Genomic DNA, 15,267 nt, shown 5'->3' with positions numbered 1-15,267 from the left:
GTTCAGAAAACATGTGGAAGATGTAGACTTTGCGCTGACCGATCCAGCGGAGGGGTTTAAATAACGAAAGGCATCAGGGAAAACTAAAGTGAAGGCAGGTGTGCAGAATGAGGGTGATCAGACCGGTGATTAGTAAACCAGCAACACTGAGCGTGGAAGGGCTTAAACCGGCGAGGGAGGAGGCGAGGTCGCTACATTTGCTTACCCCTTAAATTATTATTCCTTAATTAACTACAAGTCATTCAACATCCATGTCTTTTCAGTACCAAATGATTTGGTTGATTTTATGATAACTATCCACCGAAACTTCTCAGTGACTGTCTGCTTACCTACCAGATATTTGTGGAAAGACAGATGGAAACTCAATAGTTACACCATTGCTAGGGCTGAGAGCTGGAAAAAAATTACAAGGAAAATTATTTTATTACTTCACCCTTAATGTGTTAAAGTGTGTGTGATACAATTATGGTGTCATCATATTGACCAAGAAATATCTTAAAAGATTCTGATCTAGAAGTCTAAAATTGACAGTGCTTCCCACAGTTGTTCTTTTATGATGCAAAGACCTATTTTACAATAGTTTTGCCAATCTTTGTTTCTCTTTCTCTTTGCTAAAACTTTTCTTTCATTTTCACTTCATACTATTCCTAAACACAATAAGTTTACTGGAATACCTTCTGCCACACCCACCAGGATCCTCTCTCTTAAACATGCATGATTTCTAAACATTGTGTGGTAAGTGCAATAAAAAGCTATCAGAATCAAATACTGAATAATGAGAGGTGTAATATATATTACCTAAGAACAAAACAAAGGCGCCTGCCAAGGCTTTGCGTGTGATTCTAACCATTCTTGCAGTATATGCTGAAAAGGGAAAGGAAAATGTCTTCTGGAGTGGTGAAGGACAGTTGCTGATAAGGATGAGCTGCTGATCTGGTAGAGCTGTAAAAACACAAATAAATGAAAAAGGGACAGGATACCCATTTATTCAGGATAGATGGTTTAATTTTTAAAATCCAGTTGTTTGTCCACTTGATAACTGAGTAAGACATTAAAGTTTTAAAAGATTAAATAAAAAATCAGCAACAAACACATGTATCAGCTTTAAATCTCAAAATGCATCCAATACAGGAAAAGTGGAGAATACAACTGAAGGTTAAAGGTAAACTTACTATTCTCTTAGATGACTGATTTACTGCAAGTGGCACAGATGTGTCTGCCAGATTGTTCCACCCACACTGAAGTAACAGGGGAGGGGCATGCCTGTGTTGCATTGGCTGACTGTAATGTCACTCAATAGACATGACATAGGAATTCATAAAAAGTACGTTTAGGAAAACAAACAGCGTGGAATTTTCCTGAATACCTGAAACATAATAGAGAGATACTCAGTATAGATTAAAAATTAAGATTTTAAATTTAGTTATATAACCTTTCGAGGAATACACATGATAGGATCTGATCAACGAAAAATAAAAAAGGTTAATCACATCCTATCAAGTGTATTAAAATAAAGTTTAATCAAAAAATAAAGATTAACCAAACAGATCCTGATCTGATAAACTAGGGTGTTTTCAACCCTGTTTGAAGCACACAGAGTAGTTCAAAACAGAAGTGACATTTGTAAATGTGGCAAACAAACACAGATGCTTCTTCATCTAGCTGAACTCAGACCACTAAAAAAACATCCTATTTGAAACTAACAAGAAGTAAAACCAAAGAAATATAATACAACAGCACAACGGCCTGGTTAATTTGTGGATATGCAGATATCTAAATTGCTTATGGCATCAAGATTTAATATAGACATAAAAGGCAAAACAGCAGCTCCCACAGGTTTCAAAGCCTTCACTTTCTGATTGCATATTCCTGAGGTATTTGGCGATGACAGTGGTCAGGTTAAACCAACCCAATATGTCCCTGGAAATGTTTGAAATTTAGATCTGTTGGAATTAACACTGAAATCTGCTTGACATCCTTCTGATTTTTCACCAGTCAGTGAAAACTTATGAATTGGCCTGATAAATTTATGAAAAGCTACACCCTGATGTAAGGTGGATTCCTGATTATTGTCTGCAGTTACTTATTTCTTCACTGTATGTCCACTTAACAATCTGTAACAAGATATCATGAAACTCCCTGTCACATGATAGCCAATAAACAGGTTGTGCAAGGACCAGAATGGCAGTAAACAGAAACATAAATTGTTTGCTTAGGAGCAACAGTTTAACAATATATATAGCAATCCAACTTCTGAGTCTTTGCTGAAACATCTGAATGAATGAAGAAACTTAGAAACCATATCATATAAGTTAATATTAAACATGGTATGAATGGTAAAACAGTAACATACCCAGATGTCAGTGCAAAACACTGGAGGTGTCTCTGCGTTTGTGTGTGTTTGTGTGTGTCTGTGTTTTTGTATGTTTGATTTTCTTACACTGCTGTTTGGAAATATATCTTCTTTAATGTGCATAGATTAAATAGTGATGGGATATTATGTATTTATTAATGTATCTCTTAAACATTAGTTGGAGAAATATCTGACAATGTAATGAAATGAGACCTCTGAGTATTTGTTGCATAAATTGCACCGTCATCCCTTTTTTCAAAGGCCAAGATAATTGAATATAATGTAACATCAGTGTGTACTAAATCATTTTCAGTGCTTTTATTTTATTCAGGTTAACACACTAATCTTGAAAAAGTGTGCATGTAGATTCAGGATAATACAGATTATACTTGTAGTGATAGGACTTCCAGTAGTAGACATGGTGCATTAGAATATATTACTCTCATGCTTCAAATCAGTGTTTATTGATTGTACAGTATGTCAACATTTTCTTTCACTGACACTAAATCAATTGTACATGTGATATTTCATCTGAAGTCTGAACATTAGTAAGAACAATTTGGCAAGCATATACAGGTGTACTCTTTTCCTTTCATGATTAATATGTCATTTTATTAATCAGTGTAACGAGAGACTTAAGAGAAACTGGAAAAGAATGATTTGAACAAATCCCATGGCCTACTCAGCAGTGACAGAAAAGTACTGACAGAAAGGTAAACATGTTCATTATATAATAAGACAGACAAAATGCCTGTCATCTGTGGAATGATAAGTTAAAATACAGAGCAGAAAATTACTGTGTTTACTATTATTTAGTGGTGCTTGGCTTTGACTTCTCTTGCACATGTAGCTGTTGCTAATATCAGCCTGTTGAATATGCAGATCTGGTAGTCTTCAGGTAAAAAAAACACACACACACACACACACACATACACACACACACACACACACACACTTAGAAAGAGTTTTGATTGTATAATGATATTGCAGGAGGAATGTTATTACAACATGATTAGAACAGAGAGAAAGTCAGTGGCTGAGATATTAAATGCATACTGTATTGTTAATGTATCAAAGACTGTGTCATCATGTAACTGTCTATATTTTACTGCAGAGATTATTGACAAAACTTACCTTTATACTCAGGCTTCACAGGTTTTTTGTCACCTGAAGAAATAAGGATATGGTTGCAGTTAAGTCTCCAAGTCTACTAAACATTTCCATATACTCTATTTTATTTTAAATTTCCTGTGAAGGTTGTGAAGAATACATGCTTTGTTTACCTATGAGGAGTTTCAGGTATTCCATACATCTTTTCGGGTTATTGGAACACAACATATATCCTGTCTCTAAATGAAATAGTTATAGTGGTCCTGAGTGTTGTTAATAGTTATTTTACAGCATACTCATTTTCAACATGCAGCAGGATTTCATATCATAGACTACATACCAAGTGTCTCTTCATCTTCCTCCTCATCAATCCACTGCTCTGTCAAAAGCAACAGTACAACGCTTTTCATTTTGCTTAACTTTCCTTATAGGAAATAGCTGTACAAGTATTTCACATACACACAATATGTATAGATGTACTGTATACCAAATCACTCTTACCTATCTCATCAAGAAATCCTTCATCTAAGTGATCAGAACAACTACCTATTGCTTGCAGGCCATGAAAAATCCAACATGGCACAGATTCTAAAGGGAAAATGGCAACAATACAATCAGTCATAGCACATCAACATCCAACATATATGATTAAAGTGCATTGCACTGAAAAGGAAATGCAGAACATCTTTAATTATTGCATTGGTAAATGAATATAACATTTTTGAGCAACAATTGAGTAATTCATAGAGATGACAGCTATGATCTTTCAAATAAATAATGTTTAATAATTTAAATAGATGTTTTCTGAACACTAGCCTAAATAAAATTCGTGTGCACTCTGACCTGGAATGGTAAAGGCCCAGGCAGTGAAAGAGGTTAATGCTGGCTCTATTTTGCCAATGAAAATGGCAAAAAGACACGCTGAAATTAAAAAAAAAAAAAAAAAACTCAAAACACAAATGTCTTTTAGTCATGATGAAAAGGTTAAATTCCCCGTTTTAAACCACCTACAAAACAACATTACCTGCAAAATGATCACTGCTTGTAAAATTTGTTTCAAGCCAGCACTGTGTATATATGTCTAAAGCTTGACTTCTCATTTCTGTAGAAGCAATACATTTCTGGGTCATTTTTACAAAGCAAACTATTCACTTTTCAACAAACAATACAATATCAAGGAAATGATTACATTATTTTTATAATATCACAATACACATATCAGTGCAAAACAACAATAACAGAAGCAAGCAGAAACCTGCAAGTCCCTGGAAGGTTTCTGCTGTCAGGTGGGGTTTCTTCAGTCGTGCTTGAAAAGAAAAGATGCATCATCTGAAAAGATGCGTCATCATTAAAACATAAAATAGGATCAAACCAGAAAAGCTTCGAGTACTCACTGAATGCCACAAAAAATTCTGTGAAAGTCTCCCAACAGTCATCCATGATGCTCCTACATTCATTCACAATACAGGCTGCAACATAAAGTAAGAATGACAGTTCTCATGAGACCTGTTTGTGTAAATCAGACTTTCTATGTGAAATGACAGTATGCCTCAAGGGTTGTTTAACCATTGTGCCAAACACTTTCTCAGAGTGACATGCGTACCGGTACATCAGCATTTTGATGTATTTAAATGTCCCTAATGTCCATAACATCCAGTTTTTCAAGACTAAACGATTTGAAAGAGATGGTATAACACACTTTTAGCCCACCTTTCAGATCAGTTGTTTGGGCTCCTCCATGACGCCTCATGCAATCATTTATTTCATAGGCACAATCATCATTTATGCACTCTACCACAGAACATGGTCAAAAAGACAAAGGACATTCAAAATTAAAAGATGGCCACTTTCAATAACATCAAGTGACATTAATATTGTATGACGTCAGCAACAAACAGGTCGTTATTTTTTATATTGAGACTACTATTTTTGGCTGTTACCAAATATTAGGTTTATTCTTAGGTTTATGAACTGTCACACACCAGACATCCCTGGGAGAAACCATGGAAACTCAATAGGTTCCCCATTAGCTGTGCCAATGACTGACAAAACAGAGAAGAAAAAGCAAGAGCCATATCAGTTCAGCATCATTAAAAACAACTTTCCTTGACACATTGCAGTTGTCATACTGTATACACCATAAATTAACAACTTAGTGATTCATCAAATATTAAAAAACAAAAAAATGACATAACCGAAGGAGTTAGAGGGTGTTGTATGCAGATAAATTCTAATTTTTCACTTGTTTTTCATATTCTTTGTTTCATCTGACTAATTTGTCACTGTTGTCTTGCTCTATGTTTCTCCAGTGTCTGTGTTTCTCTTTCTATTCGCTGTAAGTCTCCTTTCATTTTCCCATCACTGCAATAACTATTGTTATCACTTCACGGCAATAACTGTTGCCACACTCACCTGATTTCCTCTATAAATCATAAAACAATGACTTATGAGTATTATGTGGTAAAAGCAATAAAAAGCTATCAGAACCAAATATTGAAACATTAGAAGTTTATATTAAAAAACAAGCAATGCAATAACCGAAGGAAAAATTCTGGTTTTTAGCTTGTTGTTTGGTAGATCTTCTCCTTGTTTTAATTTATTCTTTGTTTCATCTTACTAATATATCTCTAATGTCTTATGTGCTCTATGTTTTTCTATTGTCTATGTTTCTTTTTCTCTTTGCTGTAACCTTTCTTTCATTTTCACATTACCATCCTAACTATCATTGTTACTTTACAGTAAGTACCACACCCACCAGGAACCCTTTTTCCTAAACATACAACAATGATTTCTAAACATTGTGTGGTAAGTGCAATAAAAAGCTATCAGAATGAAATACTGAATAATGAGAGGTGTAATATATATTACCTAAGAACAAAACAAAGGCACCTGCCAGGGCTTTGCGTGTGATTCTAACCATTCTTCCAGTATATGCTGAAAAGGGAAAGAAAAATGTCTTCTGGAGTGGTGAAGAACGATTGCTGATATGAATGAGCTGCTGATATGGCCGAGCTGTAAAAACACAAATAAAGAGGATTTAAATGAAATGGGAACAGGATGCCCATTTATTCAAGATGGATGGTTTAATATTTACATTAACAATACTTTGACATACAGTTTAAGAAAGGTCAGCTTGTTCATCTATTTTTATAACTGAGTAACTATAAATAACAACAAAAGAAACAGTGTGAAAGATACAAAATTTCAAATGGATAAATAAATCACTCTGCACAAATACAAGTTTTTCATTTACCACTCAAAACATATCCAATCCAAGAAGAGGTGAAATTGCAGTTAAAGTTTAACGGTATGTTTATTGTTTTCTTACCACTCTCTTGACTGCTGATTTACTGCAAGTGTCACAGGCACATATGCTAATTGGTATAATCCTGCCACCTCGTGAGGTAACAGGGGATGGGCCTAACTGTAGACTGACTGTAATGTTATTCAGTAGATGGAGCAACATAGGAATTTGTAAATAGTTTGTTTAGGAGAACAAACGGGCGGCACAGTGGCGCAGTGGGTAGCGCTGTCGCCTCACAGCAAGAAGGTTTCGGGTTTGGTTCTTAATCCACTTTGCGTGGATTAAAAATGTATGATAGAATAACATTTTTAGCAATTTTTGAAGTAGAAATTTTTGTTTCAGTTACAATACATTACATTTTTTCTTGTCATAAATATAATGATCAAAATAGAAAAAGTGAAACTTGAAAAAGTTTCAAATGTAGATTCAGGATTACACAGATTATACTTGTAGTGATTGAAGTTCTGGCAGACACAGCATCTGTGGTACATTACAGCATACTGCTCTCATGTTGAAAATCAGTATTTATTGACTGCGTGTCAACATTTTCACAGACAGTTTTATTTAATCAGAAGGATGTAAAAGTGATATGTAAAATTCTCTGAAAATTATTAAGAACAATATGGCAAGCATATGTGGGTATATTCATTTCCATTCTTGACTTATACAGCATTTTTTAAAATCAACATTACACTAGTGTCACAAACTGTTTGAAGGGACCAGATGCATGTGCAGGTGACTAGCTCTTATTTAATACAAGGTAAGCCAGGAAACAGAGGTACAGGATCGCAAACCAGGAACAAGGCAGGATTCAGAATAGTTCAGACCCACTAGGCTTCAGAATTACTAGATAGCATAAATTCAGATAAGACCATATCAGGTTAGGGCCAGACTTCACAAAGGAAACCAACAAAAAACAGTGATACTTATACCAACAGAAAACCAGGCAAGATCAGAGAAAAACAGGTGAGAAGCATGACTGAATAGGAACTGACCAAATCAGTAAAAACAGAATTCAAAATGACCATCAGGGGGAGAGAGTGAGAACCGTCACAAATACACGATAGAGAAACTAGGAAAAAAAAATTATTTGAACAATCCCCTGGGCAACTCAGTAAACATAAGCTTTATTTATTTATTTTACATTTTATTTACATTGACAGAAAAGTAAACATGTTCATTATGTTATAAGACAGATGTAATGCCTGTCATTTTGTGCAATGATAAGTTCAAACATAGAACAGAAAATTACAGTGTTTAGCGACTAAATTTCTTAATATCTATCAATTTTTATTTGATCTCTTAGGGAGGACAATTCATGTGAAGTATTCAGTGGTGCTTGGCTGTGACTTCTCTTGCACATGTAGCTGTTGCTAATACCAGTTTGTTGAATATGCAAATCTGGTAGTCTTCAGGTAAAAGACTTGTGACTGCATAATCAAACAAGAATGATATTGCAGGAAGAATGCTATCACAACATAAGCAGAAAGAAAGTCATTGGCTGAGACATGAAATGCATGCTATATTAACATCACTGTTTCATCATGCAACAGCCTATCATATTCCAGAAGTCATTCATAAATTTTACCTTTATTCTCAGACTTCATAGGTTTTTGTCCAGCTAAGAAAAAAACAACATGGTTACACCTGGGTCTCCACATCTATTAAATATTTTCATGCACTATATTTTGTTTTCCATTTCCAGGGAAGATTATGATAGATACATGTTTTATTTACCTTTGATGAGACTTGCGTGGTCCATACGGCTTTTTGGGTTAGTGGACCAAAGTACAAATGCTGTCAAAAAATGAAATAGTTATGATGGTCATGACTCATATTGGCAGTTATTTACAATGCACTGAGTTTTAACATGCAGCAGGATTACTTATCATGGACTACATACCAACCCTGTTTTGATCTACCTCTTCAAGAAACCAACGTTCTGTTAAAAGAGATAGTACAACACAGTTTCATTTTGCTTTATTTTCTTTGTAGTTAATAGCTATATGATATTTCATGTGTGGTCAGAAATGCATAAATATTGAACCTTATTTATCTCATTAAAAAAACCTTCCTTAGGCTGATCAGAACAACTGACCATCGCTTGCAAGGCATGAAAAATCCAACATGACACAGATGCTGATGGGAAAATGGGAACAACAGAATCAGTGGTTTCACATCAAATATCCAGTATATATGATTAAAGTGTGTTTAACTGAAAAGGAAATAGCAGAGACATATTTAGTTATTGCAGACTTTAATGAATATGAAAATATACCCTAATATTCTTGAGCAACAAGTAGTTCATAGAAATGATAGCTATGATCTTTTTAATCTAACATGAGACATATCGAAAAAATTATAGCAGAATACGCTGAAAATTCACATTGTCCCTGATTCATATATGCTGCAGTCAGTTGTGTTGGTAACATTTTTGTTAAATAATTTAATAAAAATTCAGTGATTTAAATAGGTATTGAATAAAATAAAATATGAATAAAATATGTGTGCATTCTGACCTGGAATGGTAAAGGCCCAGGAAGTCCAAGAGGTTAGTTCAAGCAGTATTTTACCCATGAAACTAGCAAAAAGACATGCTGAAATTAAAAAAAAAAAACATGAAGAATCTACAGCACACTCAAGTGTCTCGAAACACAAATGCCTTTTAGCTACAATGACAAAGTCACATTCTTTGCTGCATGTATTCTTTGAAAAAAAAAAAATACCTGCAAAATGATTGCTGCTATTTAAGCTTGTTTCCAGCCAGCATTGTGTATATGTATCTAACACTTGACTTCTCAGTTCTGTATAAACAATACATTTGTGGGTCATTTTTCAGACAGGAAAAAGTTTAATATTTTGACAAACAGTACAATACAAAGCAAAATAGCAGAGCAAAGCAACAACAATTTACTGACCAAAAGGCATTTTGTTGTAGAAACCTGTAAGTCCCTGGATGGCTTCTATTTTGATGTAGACATTCCCCAGCTGTGCTTAAAAAGAAAAGATGTGTCATCTGAAAAGATGTGTCATCATTAGAATGTCTAAAAAATAGGACCAAACCAGAAAACCTGTTATGACTCACGCATTGCCAATAACAACTGTGTGAAAAACTTATAGAACTCACTAAATGCCACTAAAAATTCTGTGAAAGTCTCCCAGCAGTCATCCATGAAACTCCTACATTCATTCAGAATACAGGCTGCAACATAAAGTAAGAATGAAAGATTTTAAGATAGTTCTCATGAAAACTTTATGTGAATCAGGCCTGCTGTCAGAAATTACTGTGTGCTCGAATTTTAAGTTTGTTGAACTACTATGCCATTTCTCAGAGTGGTATGCATACCTATACATCCGCATGGTGACTAAAATGACCAAAATCGCCAAAAACAAACGAAATGTTTCAACTTTATCCTGTAAAATGTATCCAGTTTTGGACAAGTAGTAATGCAAATGGCGCAAATACATAAATACATATACTGAACTGGTATGTTCTTGTCACCAAGTGAGGTAGGCAGAGGAGGGGCATGCCTATGTTGGGCTGACTGTGGGCGTTTCTCAATATGCCTTCTTCTCTGTGCTTGCGTTCCCATGAACTTGTGAAACGTCACCAGTCACAGACTAAGCACTGTTCCAATTCAAAGCTCGCATCTAGCCAAGTACTTAGAGAAAGGTCTATCTGCAGTCTCGCAGACTACACAACACACCCACTTTACTACATGACACACCCACTTCAGTACACGATACATCCCCTGAGATAATTTCCTGTACTAGTATGGCCCTGTTTACACCTTGTATTAAGATTTTGGTGATCCGATCACAAGTGGACAGTTCTAAGTAGGTCCGTTTACACCTGGCTTTAGAATCAGTGTCTCGAATGAACACTTGAGATCGGACCTCACTTCCCCTCGCTATATGCGAATAAACACGTAAATCATTTCCAACACCTTATCCCTTTCATTGAATTTCTCTTTTGCTTTGTTTAATTAGAGTGCTTATAGTGCTTATAACATGTGAGATGTCAGAAAAATATGGTGATCATTGATCGCTGTTTTGGGACATTAAGGCACGTTAAATTGTTTCCTTATAATGGGCGTCAGTGGAGAGGAACGCTTAACGTGAGATTATGACCATACTCCTAGGATTTCGATTGTGATTTTTTGACAGGAGGCGGCGTTTCTAACAAGAGATGTCCGAGAGAAATTTGGTGAGACATCACAGGCCCGTAACCCTAACCCTAACCCTAACCACAGCCCTACCTATAACCATAATGTCATGTAGTAGTTGTGTCGTGTAGTGCTGTGTGTCTGCAGTTACACCTGTTTGAATACGGATCAAATACCCAGGAATGTTCTTGATTTGTGGGTTTTATTAAGGATGCATCAGGTGACTTATGTGGACTTGGGTAGTTAAGTATCCCCTAATGCACTTCACTCAAAGTAGCAATGGCAACAGATTATTATTATTATTATTATTATTATTTCCTGCCATTGGCCCTTTTGTAGACATACATTTATGCATTATTACACAGAATAAATGAGTAGCAGTTGATTCCGATCATCCTGTTTTATTTCAGTCCATGCAAGTTCTCGAACAGGTTCGTGTATTTTACAGTTTGAACTATGCAATTGGATGTTACCTTCAGTATTATCAACAGCTACATGCGCAAAAGTTGCGCAATAATCGACTGCAAAACATTGTCGGGTTGGGTAGCGGACAAACTTCCAGGGATTTTGCCAGCTTTGTTTTTAGAATTTCTTTCAACAAACTATTTATTCTGTTCGGGGCAGACCCAGCAATCGCGTGGGAGTCATCTAGTGGTCTGTCCACCTTTATAATGCTGACAAATGAAATCAACAAGTACTCCGGGAGGCGAAAGCTAGCTAGGTGGAACCATGTGTAACTCCTGCTTGCTGATACAGATTATTACCTGGAGATAGCAGGGAGCCAACATACGCTGTTTAGCAAGCTAGCTTAGTATGTTTGCTACTGACATTAGTAAACGAAGCCACTCTAAATAGTCGTAATTGTTCGCCCTTGAAAAGAACTACATCTTGAAGAACATCAGAATAGACAATCGGGCAGCCTAACATCGTGACGTACGTGGTTCCAGCTAGCTAATGCGCTTAGCAAGCAACGTAAATTGTCAGCAAACAGTAGGTTAGCTTGAGAATCAGCTGGGCAAGTCATTAGCAACTGCTTGTCGCGATGGTGTTATCGTAGTGTTACTGTCAGGGATATTATATTAGACCACAAATTAAAGACGTTCCCCCAAGTCCGCTGAGAATTCGCCCCCACGGCCTCGGCTGCAGCAGAAGACACATGGGATATCTACAAGATGTCCAAAATTCTCCGTGTCCTTACATTGCTGTCTCTAGGTCAGTAGCGTTAGCAGCAGCAGCTCCCTTCAGCATCCTGTACGTTGAATTGAGCTTATCTACTCGGATGTTAAATGCTTCTAATGAAGACTTTCTAAACGGAATGACAAGCGCTTGGATGTTGGTCTGATACACTTCTTTTCGTTTACCCCTTTGTTCCTTTTGTTTTTGAACAGGCTACGTTATTGCCGTTTGGGATGCTCATGCTTACGGTAAGTTACTTTAAAATTTCATTTTTAACCTAACATTGTCAAAGAAGCCTGTCGTAAAGAGTAAACTTTTGGCTAAATGTCCAACTGGTCTTTGGTTATATTTTACAGATGATGTTCACACTAGACTCGTTGGTGGGGACCATAAGTGCTCGGGAAGGGTTGAAGTGTATCTTGGTAATCATTGGGGTACAGTGTGTAACCACGGCTGGGACCTGAGGGATGCAGCTGTGGTGTGTCGAGAGCTTAGCTGTGGCTTTGCGTACAGCACCTCGCACGCCTTCCGCTTCGGCAGGGCCAGCGGTGAGGTAGTATGGAGGAACGTGCGGTGCTCGGGTGACGAATTCAGTCTAGACCTGTGCGAACGCACCCTTAACGACGGGATTTGCTTGCATAATGAGGACGTCAGTGTAGAGTGCACAGGTATGTGCTTGAACATTACTTGCAGGTACATGAAGAGGAAGTCAGATTTTGTTTGGCTCTTCAGGTTTTTTTAGTTTTTTTTTTTTTTACAAAATCTTTCCCTAACCTTTTTGAAACAGGAAAACTTCCAGTTCCAGTCCTGATGGTACAGTCTCCTTACACTGCATATTCAGCTGGAGAGGCTGCTCATTTCAGCTGCTCTGTTCGTTATTGGCTGTACCCTGTTGAGTTCCACCTGTATAAAAAAGGAGTAGACACTCCACTGGTAACCCAGAGGGCAGATTCCAAGCAGACGAGAGTGGAACTTACTTTATCAGACCTGGACATTTCGCACAGTGGCAGTTACAGTTGTTTATACAGGATCCAAGGAAACCCTGGCAACTCTCCCACCAGCAACCCCATCAATATAACCGTATGTAAGTGTCCATTTGCTTATCTCAAACAAATCTGGATTCTGTTGCCAGTAAAAAAAGTTATCCATATCAGAGCTGAGACTCAAATATAACCTCATTAATATTTTTAATATCCTAGGAATTTTATATTGAGTTTGAGTCAGAATATGTCTGAGCAGAGATTTATCTCTTTTTTTTTTTTCTTGGTCCAACAGTAGAGATTCACACTCCGCAGATTTGGTATAACACTTCAGCAGAAGCTCCGTCAGGATGGGTGCTCAAAGGTCAGAACTTCAATGTGACCTGTTCTACTCAGCAAGGTTACCCAGGTGGCTCCTTCCAGCTGCGTTTCATACGTCCCAATGGAACGGTGCGCCACACTTTGCCCGCTCTCTCTAATTCTGTGACCTTCACTTTCTCCAATGCCCAGTCCTCAAACGAAGGCTACTATTGCTGCCTGTACAAAGTGCAGGTCGGAGGCCGCATGTTCATTTCCAGGGAGAGTCAACCTCTCCCGATTTCAGTCAAAGGTTAGTTTCTTCATCGCCACACATCCTGAGTGATGCGTTGGTCTTTTTCTATAGTAAGAGAATGACTCTGACATTTTCTGTGGTGTCTAATTGTCTTGGGTGACATGCAGGAAAATCCATTGTTGATAATCTAGCATTTAGGGTAATAATGATTGATAAATTATGATGAGATAATTCAGACACTGTGACATGCACCATCTCAGATTGTTCTGAACTGACTTCTGTAGTTCGAGATAATGAAGTTAAGTGTTCTCTCCTCGGTAGGAGTAGACCTAAAATACTGAGAATAAAAAAATATATATCATCCCTTTAAGAGGCAACTCTTTGATGTATTTTATGAAATAATGTAAAATGACACGATGTCTAAGTTTGTGTATCTTTACGAAACAAACACAACTTAATGAACAACAAGTTGCCTCCATCACAAACAAGCCAAAAGTATAATCAGAGGAAGGAGTGGTGCATCAAAAGCCACAGCATCACAGCAAAAGCACGAGAACACGAATGCAGTCAAACCAAAAGATTTCATTAGCGTGGAGATTTTTGATGTTCAGGATAATGGACACTTTGGTCTTGTAGGAATCACAAAGTTTGAGTATTTCAATTTCAAGGATCTTAACAGCGCAGACAAATAGGCCATTAAAGTTGTTCTTGTGTGTGTGTGTCATGTTCCACGTATTCCTGCGGTAACACCGTTTTCTGGCCATCAGATGTGACAGATGTAGCTGAGAAAATTAGGTGACAAAAAAAAGCCCCGTCGTCAGTGTTTAGAAACAGATCCAGTCCTCTGTGTGATTTTGAGATATAATAACACTTATGACTGATTTTCCTGAGCGCATTTGCCGTGTTTAAAACCCATAGTGCTGTGTAAAGCTTAAGACACAAATTCAGTGACTTGCAGCTCAAACTGAAATGAATTTTTGTAGAAGCAGAAGGCATCTGTCTATGAGGAAATGAATGAGGAAATGACCGTTCCACTGTATTCACAGGTGTGGATCCGGTGCTGAGCCCCATGATGATCAGCCTTCTAGTGTCTTCTCTGACCTTTGTTTTGGCCACCTGCATCACTCTGGTTTTAGCAAGAGTGCTTTGTAAGAAGGTTAAGAAACCCACCGAGCTGGAAAGAGAGAGCAGGACTTGTAAGTCGCTCTATTTTCCCATGTTGCTCCAGGACTCGTCTACATCTCCAGTAAATCTTTGAATTTACCTCCAGGCCGTTTGCTTTAATCAGTGTTGACGTTTTGATATTTGCAGGTGTAGACAACACGTACGTTGCCCTGACAATTAAATAGTGGGAGGACAACGTGCAAAAGATAAAAGTGGTAAGTTTCACATTTTTCAGAACAGCACGATCAAGTAAACAAATCAGTGATTGTATTATGTGTGATATGGTGTCTAGGGGCATGTAGAGGGGACATAGCATAAAGGGATCCCACCACCTGTGCTGGTTTGGGACGGTGTGATGGTGAGGGAAAACACGGACATGGGGAATCAACGTGTAGAAAGTGCGCGATATATTAGAGATATTTACAAAGTAGTATTTACACAATATTTACAAGGTTATTTAC

The 15,267-nt window shown here is 37.1% G+C and overlaps 1 protein-coding gene across 1 annotated transcript; it reads left to right on the top strand.

Annotated features, from left to right (window-relative positions):
- Positions 1-12,062: 12,062 nt before the first annotated feature.
- On the top strand, positions 12,063-14,334 carry LOC115820737 (scavenger receptor cysteine-rich domain superfamily protein). The gene is made up of 5 exons (XM_030784391.1): positions 12,063-12,145; positions 12,322-12,357; positions 12,466-12,777; positions 13,385-13,699; positions 14,279-14,334. The coding sequence occupies exons 1-5, from the start codon at positions 12,106-12,108 to the stop codon at positions 14,332-14,334; spliced, it is 759 nt and encodes a 252-aa protein (XP_030640251.1). The 5' UTR covers positions 12,063-12,105.
- The last annotated feature ends 933 nt before the right edge of the window (positions 14,335-15,267 follow it).

The sequence above is a fragment of the Chanos chanos genome, chromosome 9, assembly GCF_902362185.1.
Source record: "Chanos chanos chromosome 9, fChaCha1.1, whole genome shotgun sequence".
In the NCBI taxonomy this organism is placed as follows: Eukaryota; Metazoa; Chordata; class Actinopteri; order Gonorynchiformes; family Chanidae; genus Chanos; species Chanos chanos.
The sequence above is the reverse complement of the archived record's forward strand: the minus strand, read 5'-3'. Positions and strand labels throughout refer to the sequence as shown.